Source organism: Phoenix dactylifera, chromosome 2 (genome assembly GCF_009389715.1).
Source record: "Phoenix dactylifera cultivar Barhee BC4 chromosome 2, palm_55x_up_171113_PBpolish2nd_filt_p, whole genome shotgun sequence".
Lineage (NCBI taxonomy): Eukaryota > Viridiplantae > Streptophyta > Magnoliopsida > Arecales > Arecaceae > Phoenix > Phoenix dactylifera.
The window spans coordinates 29194053-29209966 of NC_052393.1; the positions used below are offsets into that span (position 1 = coordinate 29194053).

General features: G+C 41.9%; 2 protein-coding genes across 3 annotated transcripts; one reads left to right on the top strand and one right to left on the bottom strand.

The window, feature by feature from the left end:
- The first annotated feature begins 5771 nt into the window (after positions 1–5771).
- LOC103720452 (protein NUCLEAR FUSION DEFECTIVE 4-like) lies at positions 5772–12554 on the top strand. Of its 2 annotated transcripts, none has more exons than XM_008810158.4 (3): positions 5772–6324; positions 8723–9693; positions 10007–12554. In XM_008810158.4, exons 1-3 carry the CDS (start codon positions 6013–6015, stop codon positions 10500–10502), a joined length of 1779 nt encoding a protein of 592 aa, XP_008808380.2. In that variant the 5' UTR covers positions 5772–6012; the 3' UTR covers positions 10503–12554. The 2 variants fall into 2 exon arrangements, with proteins under 2 accessions (XP_008808380.2, XP_026665555.2); XM_026809754.2 differs by lacking the exon at positions 5772–6324 and adding an exon at positions 7826–8146.
- Positions 12555–13607: 1053 nt separating this feature from the next.
- LOC103720453 (xylulose 5-phosphate/phosphate translocator, chloroplastic-like) lies at positions 13608–15378 on the bottom strand. The gene has a single exon (XM_008810159.4). The coding sequence runs from the start codon at positions 15257–15259 to the stop codon at positions 13934–13936; it is 1326 nt and encodes a 441-aa protein (XP_008808381.2). The 5' UTR covers positions 15260–15378; the 3' UTR covers positions 13608–13933.
- Positions 15379–15914: the final 536 nt, after the last annotated feature.

Below are 15914 nucleotides of genomic sequence, written 5' to 3' on the forward strand. Positions count from 1 at the left end.
AATTATGAATATAACATATGCTCAATATTTCATTGCAAAATCATATGGTTAAATTAATACTCGATAGCTAGGACCTTAGTTGTCCCATAGCATTATGATTTTACACGACGTACATGGTTCAAATAGACTATTGTCTAACCAACTAAAGTGTGGAGAGGCTTCGGAGCAACCATATCACAGGTTCAAAAATATATGGAGCTTTTGCGTATGTTTATATTTTCATATATGGTTTATTACATATATATATAGATCCTCCAAACTTAATATGTACATATAAACTCCTTCCAAATCATTATTCTAAGTAGTTTCTTAGCTGATAGTGTCACTAAATAACAATTTTAAGCATAAAAATAATTTTATTATTCTTTCATAATAATACCTCTAAGAAAATATATTCAAGAATGCGACTTTTTATAATATAAACTGAATATATTGCTTTTTTTCAAGGATATTTGTGCAAAGGATAATAGTATCATCTTATATTCATAATAATTACTTATTTACGCTAATCAGTAAAAAATCTAACAATAGGGATAATGCTGCAAAACTAGTATTATATTTATACCATATATGTGATTCACTATCCATCATATACACATATTATATAAATATCATGTCAGGCCGGAGTGGATGCACAAACCACTGGCCCAAGCTTAGTCTAATTCAAATTTAGGCCAAAAATTTGCGACCGAAGTTGGATGCAATCCATGAAGTTATTGGCCCAGCCCATGCGAAAAGGTGGGTTTAGTTGAGCAGGCCATGGGCTGGATCGGTACGTGTGAGTCAGTACAAATAAACACGGTACTAAATGGCTCATAGCCGCAAATCATTGGAGGGCACACGTGACCCGATGTACTATCTGGGCCCGGCCCAGCTGCCCTCGGGTCCACCTGCAAAGGCCGTACCTTTTTCCTAATCTGAAACAGAGGACGGGTTCCACCGCCCCCACGCGCGCACAAAAAGCCAAAAACAGAGAACAGGTGGCGCATCCCTGTTTCTCCCGATCGCGCGCCCTTCCCCCTCCCGCGCGACCCGGCTCCTTCCGACCACCTCTCTCACCATCATTATATAAATTTATTTGTGATTACATTATTATTAGTTAGAGCTTCATGGTTTTTACCCATCATGCATAAGTTGTGTGATATGATCAAGCATGGAAGATCATATTTGTTGTATGTTCACTTAAAAACAAAATCAAAGTGGAATCAGACAAAAAATTGATTTACGTATGTGTCATGCGATCCGAGTTTGGGCATGTGGCATAGTCAGACACTCTTTAGGGCAGAGCTCTAAAGATTATACTAGACCTGAAAAGTTATCACAACTTCAATATCCATAATAAAAAATGATCTCCTTTCATAACAAGTAACAAACTTGTAAAATGATCTCCACCGAGCCCTCTCCTCTCTCTTTTTTCTCCCTCCTCAGTGGCCGGTGTGCCACCCCGGCCTAGTGCCCGTCCGAAGCTCCTTCTTCAATGAGCCCCGTTTTCTGTATTTTGAGACATCTTCTCTTTTTTTCGAGCACCGCTGCCACTAGCTCGCCAAACCAAGCTCCTCGGCCAAGATCCTTCATCTCCGCCACCCGTGGGTAAGCTCTCTTCCCTCTGTTCCTTCGATCGAAGCCAATCGAGTTGTTTCCTTCCTTTGTTTCGGGCCAAACTAAAACCGAAAATGATCTTAGTTTTTCCTTTCTTGTCGGCCGCCGCCTGCTAGCGACGGTTGGCCGTCGACAACCCAGGTCTGGCCGCCACCATCCTTCCTTGGCTCCTCTCCTCTTTCTTTCCTTCTCTTCCTTCTCGTTTTGTTGTTCTTCTTTTCATTTCTTATTTCCTTCTTATTTTATTATTATGTATTAATTCAAAAAAAAGAGATTTACTTCCCTTGCTGCTACCTTCTTCTTGGCCCATAGTTTAGATGTTGTAATGGCCTCTACCATCGACAAACCAAACCCAAGCCCCTGACTGAATTCGATCTGAGATTCTCTCTTTTCTTCTTCTTTCTCAGGGATCCTAGTGTAAGTCTTGCTTTTCTTATTGCTCGGATCCAAGTTGACCTAGTTTGAAGACCTTGAACCGCCCCAGTTCTTGGGTGGTAGACCAATCTATTACTTTAGCCCCAGCTAGATCTTTTTAAAATTTGGCCACTATTGACCTTTTACCTGACTAGTTGAATTCTCTTTGTTTGGACCCACCTGGGCAGTCGGACACTGCCACCTAATCGATCTGATTTGGCATGAGGCTGTATCTCGAATAGTATTTTAATTTTGATTTTGTTTGGCTTTTAAGATATTGATAAAAAGCAATTATATTTTAATAATACTAAAGCAGGTGAACTTGACCCGTCTAACTAGAGTGAAATTTTGAAGCGACAAGAGCTAAGTAACCTAATGCTTCAAAATATGTTTTTTGAATTTTTAGTAAAATAATAATTAGTTTATTAAATTTGATTATGATATATATTTTATGCTTAGTTAAATAGGTTAGATATGTTATTATTATGATAGTAATTATTTTAAATTATATTATGTGTTATGTTATGAATTTTGAAAAATATGACTAGGCAATTTATGAAATATGTTTTATATGTATGTATTCTCAGCATGGCTATGATCTTGCCCTGCAAATAGAGATTATTCGTTGGCTCTGTCGACTTGTAATATTTGAAAAACTGGTTTTGACACCACACGGCCAATGATTAAAATATTGGTATTTAGACAATATACCACTGGTGGTTAATAATAGTGATATTTACCACTTTGTACATTCTGACCCATGTCACTGGGTTACGTAACCATAGCCTGATGTTGGGTTTATAGTATTAGTTTATAATAATAATAATATACTTTAAAAAGAAATATGTATTATTCAAGAAATAATTTATTTTCTAATTAATATTTTGTGCTTTTAACTAATTATTTAGCATGCTTAACCCGACTTTAGGGTGTTATGTTGCCTACTGGGCTAGTGTCACTTATTATTATATTTTCTCTATTTTTTAGATATGGATACATGATTGTTCGAGGCTAGGAGAGTGTGCTAATTCTTTTGAAGATACTTTCAATTATTAGAGTTTTAATCAGATTAGTTAGAGTAATTTATTTGATTTATGTTAATAATATGCAAATGTTGACTTATGCCACTATAGAACTATTGTAAGTATAATTTAGATAAGTTTTTGATTAAATAAATATTTAGTAATTATTATTTTTTTATTATGATCATTAACGTTACATGCTTTTATGGTCCACTATATAAGTATGCAACATCTGTTATCCTCTGGCTTTAAGGAGTGACACCCGCAACTGCAGCATGCTAAGCATTTATTAGGTCTTTCATGTTAAAAGTCAACTGACAGTTTTTTGTGGAACTAAATGTCATTTTTTTATGAACTACTAAATTAACATAAAAATCTGGTTGGGATCCACTCAAGTTCATTGTTGAATTTAAAAGGCTAGTTAACGAATCACAGCCGCCCATGGCCACGATGATGGTCGTGATTGAATGTACCGACCCAGCAACTGCAGCATGCTGTCCATTTGTTAGGACTTTCATGCGAAAAGTCAATTGACAGTTTTTTTGTGGAACTAAATGTCATTTTTCATGAACTACTAAGTCAACATAAAAATCTGGTTCGGATCCACCCCAGTACAATGTTGAATTGCAAAGGCTGGTTAATGAATCACAGCCGCCCATGGCCACGATGATGGTCGTGATTGAATGTACCCACCCTGCAACTACAGCGTGCCCTCCATTTGTTAGGTCTCTCGTGTGAAAAGTCAATTGACAGCTTTTTGTGGAACGAAACGCCATTTTTCAGGAACTACTACGTTAAAATAAAAACTATAGGATTATGGGTCGATTATGCCTATATTTATAAGTATTCAGAAATAACTTTGGATTGGATCGGCCAAATTTAATAACAATCCAATTGTTCAAAAATACTCTAAAGGTAACAATTTATGATCCAACATGCCGGCTCAACCTACAAATGATCTACTTTAAGCGGGCTTTGATTTAACATAAATGAGTTTGGATCATAAATGGATTAACATATCTAAATCTATTTATTAAATGGGTTGGGTTTAAATTTAGATTTTTGACATGTTTAACCTATTTTGACCCTTTTAATAATTATATCGGATCATGACCAGATTCTTGTATATGTTTTACCTATTTAAAATCTACTTAACTTATTTTAGTTCTATTTAATCTGATCCACTCAACCTATTAACTTGTTTAAATCCAATTAATCCATTTAAAACCTATTTAATCTGATTTGATTTATTTAATAAAGAGATTATATAGATTATCTGTTTAATAAATATATGAGATTCATATGTAAATTTTGGTTTTTGTTGCATGTATACCTGAATATTAGATTTTGCATAAATACTATTCCAAAATTGATATTTGCATGTATACCCTCGTAAAACACTTATCTTACTTTTCTACCATTTCTTATCCTTATTTTGCCATATATACCCACGTCGTCGTTAAAAAATTAATAATTTTAAATTAAAATAATTAAAATATCCTTAATGGGTAGACATGCAAAAAGAAACTATATAAGCAAATAACAACTTTACTAGGATATTTTTGTAATTTTGTATATTTAGGAGGGTATATATACAAAACAAAAATCCTAGTAGATGGAAAGAATTTAGACACACTAGTTAATGTGATAGCCTTGTATTTATTAGTTAATATTATAGCTAATTCTGCATTTATTAATTATTGTTATAGCCATTAGACTGATTAGAGTCATGCATTTATGCTTCTATACAAGTAGGATGAATTAATATATCATAAATTAATATAAGTCTCAAGATCTGAAGTGTTGCTCTTGTATTGATAGGCTATAACAATCATTGTTATTCTTCTAACACTCGCAATGATGTATTTTTCTTTTTAGGTTCAGTTAAATAGAAAAAAAAATAGCAGACAACAACAAGAGGGAAAAGAGGACAAGATGACATTGAAATACCTTTAAGTTGTTTGCTTAGAGTCCATCGATTGATTTTTGGAACAGCTTCCGCAACCAAGATAGGTAAGTAGAGAGGGGAGATTTGAAAGATGGATTGAGTCCATGGAGAGCTCCCGACGGCAACTAGATTCGGGAAAGGAAAGATTGAGAAGCAGCGAGAAGATGGGTAGCGGCGAGACTCGATCTTCGGCGAAGGGAAGGGAGCAACGAACATATCTTAGTGAAGGGAAGGGAGCGGCGACGAGTTCTCCGACAGGGCAAAGACCGATGATGAGAGGGACTTGGACAATGAGCGGCGAGGAAAGAGTCGGCAAAAGGAAGAGAGGAAGAAGGATCAATGGCGGTGGAGAATTGAATCGAGGAAGACGATGAAATAGTATTTTTTTACACCGTGAAATACTATTGTTTCAGAGGATCATGCAAGCAGGACGATTGCGGGAGGAAGAAGTCGATCGCGAGCGGATCATGATTCCCAATGAATTCGGAGATAAAAAAAAGATAATTTCATAATTCTATTTGATTTTTCATTAAAATAAATATGATTTTTATTAATGGTGTTAGAACAATCGTTATGCTAAGAGATATTTATAAAAAACAGTATTTATAAAGATATAAATATAAATATAAATTTATGAGGGTATTTATATAAATGTAAATTTTTAGGAGGGTATTTCATAATAAAACCCGTAATTTTCAAATAGATGTTGATAAATTTTGAACCGACCAACGCGACCCAATCGGATCCCATAAATGCTATCGTGTCAGCAGAAGTCCCTTCGGAGGAAATCGGGAAAGCAGCACATTTGGATCCCTCGGCGCAACAACGATACCAAACCGGAACCCAGAGCCCAGAGGCCGAGAGCGTCGACGCCTATTTAAAGCCCGAGAGGGACGGTTGAGGCCTCCCACCGGCGTTTGGCTTCGCGTCCCAAAAACCAAAACCACAGAATCCCAATCCAAAGAAGAAGAAGAAGAATCGAATTGATTGAAATCAAGAGCGGGAATATATATATATATATATATTTACATGGCGGGGGGGCAGTCGAGGAAGTGGATGATATTGGTGGCGACGGTGTGGATCCAGGCGTTCACGGGGACCAACTTCGACTTCTCGGCCTACTCGTCGGACCTCAAGGCCGCCTTGGGCATCTCCCAGGTCCAGCTCTCCTATTTGGCCACCGCCTCCGACCTCGGCAAGGCCCTCGGCTGGTCCTCCGGCCTCGCCCTCCTCTACCTCCCCCTCCCCGCCGTCCTCCTCCTCGCCGCCGCCATCGGCGCCGCCGCCTACGCCGCCCAGTGGCTCGTCCTCACCGGCCGCCTCTCCCTCCCCTACCTCCCCGTGAGTCCCTCCCCATTTCCCACTTTACTTCACAGATTCCATCGTTCTTTTTTTTTTTTAATTTCATTTTATTTTTTTTAGCCGTTAACCAATTCGTACTTAATTATATATTTTTATAATTTCTGGGCTTCGAAGCGAAGGGATTAGTTTTCTATCCAGCAATTCTGGCACGGTCTGGTGAAAAGTCAAACCAACTTTTCCTTTCTTTATACTTGGTTCTCTTTTTGGAGGGGGCTTTTACATATAAACTCCTGTCTTTAAAGTTACTAGGTCAAACACTTGGTGATTATGCAGCGTGCACTCAACGCTATAATAGGTTAGCTTGAACCTAAAGAAGTATCTACTAAAATTAGTACCCTTTAACAATAATAGTGGGAAGCTAAAACTAACGAGGAGGATTTTGTTGGAGGTTGCATATTAGAGTTTATAAATACAATTACATCGACATGAATTCGCTTTTCTCAATTGGGGGCACTTTGTATTGATATAATTCTCTAGGGCTCCTTAAAAGACAACATTGTTTATGTGTTCTCATCAGAGGTTCTTCGTACCCAAGTTGAAAGGTGAGAAAGTTTAAGTTGATGGATGTTTTAATCTCTTAGTGAATAAATTATCACCGGAATATCAAATATGAATGATACAATAAAAGGGTTAATAAATATTTTTAAAAAATATTTATAACAAAATTTTAAATTAATAAAAATCTAGCATGTTAGGGCATAGCAATTTGTGTTGTGATACCTTATTTCTATCGATAGACAGACATAACTATGCTGCATTTTTCAAAGAGGTGGCATCATAGTATTCTCAATCTATCCATTTACTTATCTTCTCTCATTTATGTATGGGTGTTATTTATTTGCTTGTGTCATATTTCCTAAGTAGAGCTTCCATGTTTCGAGAAACGGAAAAAAAAAAAGGAAAAAAAATCATGTAACTAGGTGGTAAATTTGGAAGCCCGGGATCCACAAGTAATAGTGTAGATAGTCAAGGTGTTATATGTAACATCAGTTAGATACCGCCACCGGATTGTTAGCGACGCCGGAATTTGGTTATTGTACTGCCACGTGGGCGGCTTATCCACCATGCGATCATGGGATTCCCTCAATCTTGGTACCTGTGGGGAGAATGGATACACGCGGACCCCATCAGTCATGTCATCCTCTGGTCACCATGACGTTCGTGAATCCCTAGTTCGATATAGGAGATGGACGAGCTTCCTTTCTTGCAGCCGTCCGATCAGCATCAACGGTCGGATATGTTCCCAAAATGGGTTACAGCAATAGAAAACTTAGCGAGGGTCTAAACGAGCTGACGCCGTTGAGCAACAGAAGGCACTCTTTTCCTAGATATTATTAAGGATAGTTTTGGTCTTGGAATCAATGCATGGATACGTTGCCGGCCACGCCGCTGGGAAGCGCCTGCTGATGGACTTCGAGTTCGACGTCCGCTTGATTCCATTCTGTTTGACGGGTAGGAGCGTCCGAAAAGAGTCAAAAGACTCGTTCGGAACCACGGCAACCAACTGCCAGTCGCACTACCTGATAAAATGCGAGAGAGACTTGTTGCTGAGACTTAAGATGGAAGGCACATTTTTTTTTGGCACTCGAGATGTTTGAGGATATGACGCATGGGTTAGGCACCTGGCACTTGGTTCGGTCAAGCATCAAATGACCTGCACTGCAATCTTGTGACTCACTCTTTCTCTTGCGAATTAAGGATCGGTACCAACTGTTTGGACCATCTCGACGGTAGCTTAGGAGCTAACGAGCACCAACCTTAATATTAATTCCCCTTGCATCTGGTATCATGCATGATAAAGGTAAGGCGTTTATCATTATCATAGGCAAGGTGGAGGTTAGATGGTCCAAATGGATGGTCATAATATGGTAATTATAAGATGATGGTTTGATACATATCTATCTACCTATTGGTCGAAGGTGTATCCTTTCTGTGCCTTCCTTCCACCATTAATTAGATCTTCCACCGGCCGCTTTGAAATTCATGCAGCCAGATGAATGATGTAGTTCGGAGCATTTTGAGATCTGTGTGGTGGGTGATCCAACGATGGATTCCTTATAAATTAAGGAAGGCAAAATTTTCTTTCATGCAAAAGATAAATACAACCCCGGTCCCATGACATACACATACATATGCCTGTGGGATTAAGGTGGGACTGGGACAGGAAGATATTATAACTTTAAGAAGTATGACACTAATAAATTATCTCGGTGCCCGAGCTTGTCTATGGTTTTGCTTCTCCCATCTTTTATTCCTCCCCTCCTCTCATTGGCATGCATGACAAAGTATGACACTAATTGGCATGAGAAAGTAGGTATATATATATATATATATATATATGTTTTGAAATGAAGCAATTGCATGCATGGGTTTGCAGGTGTTTCTGCTATGCTTGCTGGCCGGATGCAGCATCTGCTGGTTCAACACCGTGTGCTTCGTGCTGTGCATCCGCAACTTCCCGGTGAACCGCTCCCTCGCGCTCTCCCTGACCATCAGCTTCAACGGCGTCAGCGCCGCCCTGTACACCCTCGCATCCAATGCCTTGGATGGTTCTTCCTCCACCTACCTCCTCCTCAACGCCACCCTCCCTGTCCTCGCTTCTGCCGCCGCCCTCCTCCCCATCCTCCGCCAGCCCCCCACCCACCTCCTCCTCCTGCCTCCCGACGCCACCCGCCGCGACTTCCACGTCTTCCTCCTCCTCAATGTGCTCGCCTTCCTCACAGGCCTCTACCTCCTCCTCCTCAACTCCGTCTCCTCGAACCGGCCCGTCCTTGCCCGCCTCCTCCTCGCCGGTGCGATCATCCTCCTCCTCGTCCCCCTCTGCATTCCAGGCACCGTCTGCGCTCGCCATTGGGTTCGGCGGACCATCTACTCTCGCTCGGGCGCCGACGATGTCCACTACTCTCCATTCAGCCGCATCGAGGACTTGGATCTTCGCAAGGAGCTTATCCGTGGCACCAACACAAACAGCAACATCCATGAGAATGATAGCAGCAGCAGCAGCAGCAGCAGCAGCAGCAGCAATGATAGGGTCGTCGTTGGAGAGGAGGAGACGCGGCGATGGTGGTCGCAGCGGTGGCGGTGCTGCGAAGGGGTGATGGAGAAGAACCGGCTGGCGGCGATCGGCGAGGAGCACAGCGCCAAAAGGCTCATCACCCGGATCGATTTCTGGTTATACTACGTGGCCTACTTCTGCGGCGCAACGGTGGGGCTCGTTTACTGCAACAACTTGGGCCAGATTGCCCAGTCCCTGGGAAGGGAGTCCAAGACCACATTGTTCGTCACCGTCTACTCCGCATGCTCCTTCTTTGGCCGTTTGCTCTCCGCCGCCCCTGACTTCCTTCGCGGGTTCGTATCTCTCTTCCCTCGCATCCCTTTAATTAATAACTCAAGCTTTCGTAGATGCAACCTTATATATGCTGCCAACTCTACGAATGGAACTCCATTTTGGAGTGTACTAATTAAAAGCTTCTTGTACCTGACACTTCCAAAGTTACAGACGGCTAACTATATATATATTAGCGTTAGCGTTCTTCCTAATTAAATTTCATCAAACATATCGGTCTTAAGTAAGTAACACATGCCTAGCTCGTAGCAGACGGTAGTTCTAGGGAACAAATAGCAGCAGCATCAAACAGGCTGATGAGATTTGTTTTCGCAGGAAGGTGTACTTTGCTCGAACGGGATGGTTGGCGATAGCATTGGTGCCGATGCCGCTGGCCTTCTTTCTGCTGGCGGAGGCGGGCGACGGTCATGCTCTGCTTGCAGGCACGGCGTTGGTGGGACTGAGCTCGGGGTTCATCTTCGCGGCCGCGGTGGCGGTCACGTCGGAGCTCTTCGGGCCCAACAGCGTCGGGGTCAATCACAACATCCTCATCACCAACATCCCTCTGGGATCTCTGCTCTATGGCTTGCTTGCTGCCTTGGTGTATGATGCCAATGGGAATTCAAGCTTCAGGGGGGTGCAGCTTGGCGATGGCATGGTGGTGTGCATGGGGAGGAAATGCTATGCTAAGACTTTCTTGGGGTGGGGTTGCATCACTTTGGTCGGGCTGCTCTCTAGTGTGTTCTTGTTTTTGAGGACCAGGACGGCGTACGACCAGGCTGAGCATGGCCAGCCAATGCCGCAGAGCAGGGGTGGCGAGGATTTCCGATGAGAAGGGATGCAGCTCGAGAGACGTGCTAGTGTTTACTAGAGAGGTTGACAGACCAAGGGGGCAAGAAGCACCAAGTGTAGGTGTTCTTGTCTGAAGCCAGATTGCGCTGCACTAAATTATGACGCATGGAAAGGATATATATTGTAAATGGAGTAAAGGCAAAACGGATCCAACTTCTGATTAAATGGACCGTTTTCTAAACATTAGGAGACACTAGATTTCAACATATGAAGGGTGATTAGCACAGCCAGCTAATTGTGTGCCAAAAGAGAACTCTGCTTCCCATTTTCTTAATAAAATAGGGATGGAGATTTCTTAATTATAACCTAGGTGTTTGGAGAAAACAAGTGCAATTCGCATACCATAAAAAAGTCAAGCTTTCGCTAAGTTGTAAGACCTAAACTTTGATGAGATGTCATCAATACTCTACAGGGTTTTTGGGATAGAGTTCGCTTTAAGGTTGGTTCTGGGAAGATAATTGGATTTGTGATGCTTCTCTCCGGGTTCATTTCTTTTTGTTATATAAGGTTAGTCGCCGGGAAAAAATGGATCGGTTGCAAAGTACTTCAATGCAAGAACAAGTTCATAGAAAATTAGATTGCCACTTCATCACTCTAGAGAGGCTGAGACACAATTCAATCATCTTTTATCCCCATAAGCTATGTAGTTTCTTTATCCTAGGAAGAGGATCAGGTGGTGTGGAATTTAAACAGCAATGGATCCTTTCTCTACTGCCTCCCTATATCAATTCTTAAACACCAGAGGAATTAGAAGCAAATTCGCGAGCTCTTTATGGAAACTTTGTGCGCCGCTAAAGAGTAAGTGTTTCATGTGGCTATGCTGGAAAAAAAAACTTAATACAAGAGATATGCTGCAAAGAAAACTGGGAAAAAATATGGGTGGTTGCATCCTTTTGTCAAAAAGCCCCGGCCATGGTAAAAGCACCTTTTTCCATTTGCTATTTCTCCCCATCAATCTGAAAAGCTATTTGCACATCACTTGGAGTATTTCATCCTCAATTGAGTTTTGATTTCCTATGCCTTCTTTGGTGAAGAAGGAATTTTACAAAAGCTCTGCAACCTGTGGTGCTCATGGGGCTTGTTGATGAGAAAGAAAGGTCACAATTTTTTCGAACAAGCATTCCTCCACTGCATCTATTATCTCCGAGGACTACAACTCTTTAATGAGCGGTCATCTCTCTGGGACCAAAAAATGCTTTCTCAATTTATCAGATTTATGTTGGTGGGAAAAAAATGTATGTTGGATTGACCAATGTATTGACGAAACAGCTTAATAGTCACAAGTGAAGGATCCAACTTCATTTTTTCAAAAAAAAGAAACTTCTCAAAAATAAAGCTAATTACTCCTTAATAGGAGGAAGCTTATAGATGATGACTGATTGTTGAATCAACAAACAGGTCTATGGTACAAGTCTCAAGTATGATGAAACTGGGTGAATTAGTCATAATTTGATAACATTTTATATACTTTTTATCTTTTTCCACGTTGACGACTTCAATCTCACAGGTGATGACTCCTTATACATTCGTTAGAACTCCTAGCTATTCAGTATTGAAAACTCTGCCTTCTGCAAAACCTAACCTTCATATCTGCTAATCAGCCATCATTTGTACCATGGATTCATTTTGCATCTCCAGATCACCACTTCAACTAATTTCTAGAATCTTTGTGCTACATCCTCAGTTTCCTTTATATAATTAAATTTACCACTCATCGTTGATGTGCTGTACATCCCTATTTTGCCCTCTTTCTTGCTGTAACACTTTTAACTTGTCCTCCAATTTCAACTAGTATATCAGCCACATCCATAGGTGTTGTTGACCTTTACCATGTTCATCTTAAGGTAACCTCATCTATTACTTACAGTAGTTTTGTTATGTCCAGCAAGAGAGAATTCCTTACTCTTTTCCATCAATAACTGACAAGAACATTGTCTTGGTTGCATATAAGAACCTCACAAACAACTGTTAATTTGTCAGATGTAGTTCTCTTAACAACACATTCTTGAGACCAAGCACTCTTTATATTTCCCTTTTTTTCCAAAAACATATGCATGCATTACCCTAGATCTGAAAGCAAAAACCATGCTACCTGCCTTCATTATATTAGGCCTCAGTACGAATCCAGTCTCATGCCTATGGGGTAGAATTAACACTTGCAAAAAAGGAGGAAAAAGAAGGCTGTAGGTTCTTGACAGCCTCAAGTTTAACCTCGAAAACATCAGAACAAAATGGTTTAAATCATCGCCCTTCTCCATTCATTTCCACCGAACCCCTTCTCGTCAAGCTTCCTCAACAGTCAAAGCTATCTGCAGCACCTCTCTCTCTCTCTCTCACACACACACACACACATACACACATTTGCTAAACCAAAATATGAATGCTCACAGTATCAGTAGAATCTTTATCCTTTACTCGAAATGATTATTTGTCTTCTATAAAAATTTTCAATCTTGCATTTCCTCTTGTTGCTTCTCTTAGCTATCTATAATATTTTTAATTATTGACCGCACAAGAAATCAGGTACTGCTAAGTGTGCAGCTCAACAGTTCATATTTTATTGCCATTGGTTCTCTAATAGTCCTCTACTCTATAATCTCAACATATTCGCCAATCTGCAGCAACAAAAGTATGACTAACAGAGAAAAAAATTTGACAACATAACAGGACATGGTAAAGTACTTAATTTGACCTTGTCCATTGGATTTTAGAGAGGGAAAATGTAAGATACCAAATATATCTCCCAGAAAAAGAAATTTTACAACCAAGATAATTCCAAGTTGCGCTCCAGAGGGCCATATGTCAACCAAGGCAGCGAAACATGGTTCAAGCGCACCGCAGAGTTTTGTTCTTTATGCATCAGATATATGCTTGGCAGCTGTAGCAAGATCTTGGCATGAAGTATCATCCAATTGTGCTCAAGGTTGCATTGGATAAGCATATGTGTTATTCAAGATGGATAAGAAAATATTGATTATATTATCTATTGTTAACTCGAATCGTCTAGTCTAGAAGCATAAATCATTTCTACTCTTTTTCGAACAACATAATAGAATAATATCTGAACAGAATTTAAAAAAAAAAATCACTGTCAAAGCATGAGGCTATAGACTTCTTTTTTTTTAATAAAAAATTAAGGCAATATCCGAATATTCAAAAAACCAATAGTTACAGTGCATTCCATCGAATACATTAAAGAACTAAGGAAACAGGAAAAGAGAGATGAGATCCCCAAAATCACATTGGGTATCCCTCTCTCTTTTCACATTTGATCAAAAACCATCTTATTGTCATGGCTAGGTTGCAGAAAAAGGCATGAGAAACAAAAGAATAACAATAAGAAAAGGAGGTAAAAGAGATGGTGTTGTCACCAGAGTAGAGCCAGACTCCTCAATGGGCAGCATTTGCCGATCAGCTAGTCTTCTTCTCAGGAACCGCTTTGTTCTCCTTCTTCCCCATCGTCGTGGCCTGTGAATACAAGAAAGTCCCCAAGATCGCGATGGCCGACCCAAGAGCATTCAGCGGCCGAATTGGATTCCTGAAGACCAGCACCGAGGCGATGATGACCACCACCCGCTTCATGGTGTTCCCGACCGAGAACGTCAACGGACTGATCTTGTCGAGCGCCTGGTAAGACGACTGGTTGTAGAGGTGGTAGAAAATTCCTGAGAGGAGCACCCACCAGTAGAACGTCCACGGCGACGGCACGGCCGCGAGCGCCCGCTGGAAGCCGCCCGGCCACCGAGACCCCTCGACGAAGACGGCGACGGGGAAGAGGTAAAGAAGGGAGACGATGCTGATCCAGCCGTAGAGATTGAGGCCATTGATGTGGGAGAAATCTTGGAGGCTCTGCTTGGAGTAGATGTTGCGGAGGACGAAGCCGACGTTGGAGATGAGGGCGGTCCAGAGGCCCTGGGCGTTGAAGGAGACCTCGGTGACCGCGGCGAGGGAGCAGCCGGCGACGATGGGGAGGACGGAGAGCCAGACTTGGATGGGGTAGAAGCGGCCGAGGAAGGCGGAGAAGACGACGGAGAAGACGGGCTCGGATGCCTTGATGACGTGGGTGAAGGAGACGGCGACCTTGGAGAAGGAGACGCAGGCGGAGATATGGCCGATGGTGTGGAAGAGGGCGGGGCCGAGGAGGGCGGCGAAGAATCTCTTGGAGACTCTGGGGAAGGGCTGGAGGCGGGAGGCCCAGAGGAAGGCCATCCAGAGGGAGCCTACGAATAGCTGGAAGGAAGCCAGAAGCCAGGGGTAGGGGAAGATGTTGAGGACCTTCTTGTTGTAGATGTTGAAGACGACGTTCTGGAAGTACCACAGGCCGAACACCACGGCCAGATATGAGGTACTGCTATTCGGGGTGGTGGTTTTGGATTTGCGTTCGTTCTCCGCCATGGATTTACCGGTGGAGTCATCTTCATTTAGATCTGGGATGGAGTCCTCTCCATCTTTCAGCTCTCTGATGCCTTCTTCTTGCTTCTCCTTTCCTGGTGGAGCATCGGGGTCTCCATCTGCTGCTGCTGCTGCGGCTGCAGCTCTGGGGATTAGAATGGGGGATCCGTGGGTGGGTGTTTGGAGGAGGACAGAGGGGCGCAAACGGGTGGGATCGCGGAGACAACCGAGGGTGGTGTGAGGGGGGAAATAAGGTCTCAGGATGCGGGATCCGTGGACGGGGGATTGGGTTTTGGTGTGCCGGAGAAGAGGGCATGACGAAAAGGGAAGTTGCAGGGATAGCATCTTGTTGCCTTCTACTTTTTGCCCGATACCTGTTCGACGTTATGGCTCGGAAACGGAAGAGAGAAGAACGGCGAGGGAGGGAGGGATGGACGGAGAAAGAGAACCAGAAAGGATTCTGGGCAATCAAATCCGATGTCGCTCCTTTTAGCTCGGGACTAGCTGTTCCGCGAGGCATCGGACGCGAGCCAGGCATGGAAACCTGGGTTCGATGATAGATAATTGGATGGACGGACGATGCTGGTTTATTGAATCACGGAAATTCGACGGTTTAGATCAAGGGAGGACATGCGAGACCAGCGAACTCAATAACGTGGTAGCTAAAATAAACTCTCTAATTTAGCTTCTATTGCATAACGGCGGGAGATCAGATCTTATTGGCTGATTATAAGTACTCTCCATCTGGACCGTCCATTCGATGGACCTCAAGTTCCTGGAAGGAGCAAGATGTAATAAAGGCTTTGCTGAAGCTTTTATAATCAAACAATTGAACCTCTACGGACGCCCCTTCCAAAACTGTTGCTTTGTGTTTTAATGAAAATATTTGCCATCATTTCCTAACTTTAGCCCCGAAATTAAGTATTAATGTTGGACATTTGCAAGGCTAAATAGCAGACCCATAATCTAAACAAACAAACTGTTTATTTAATTAAGAAAA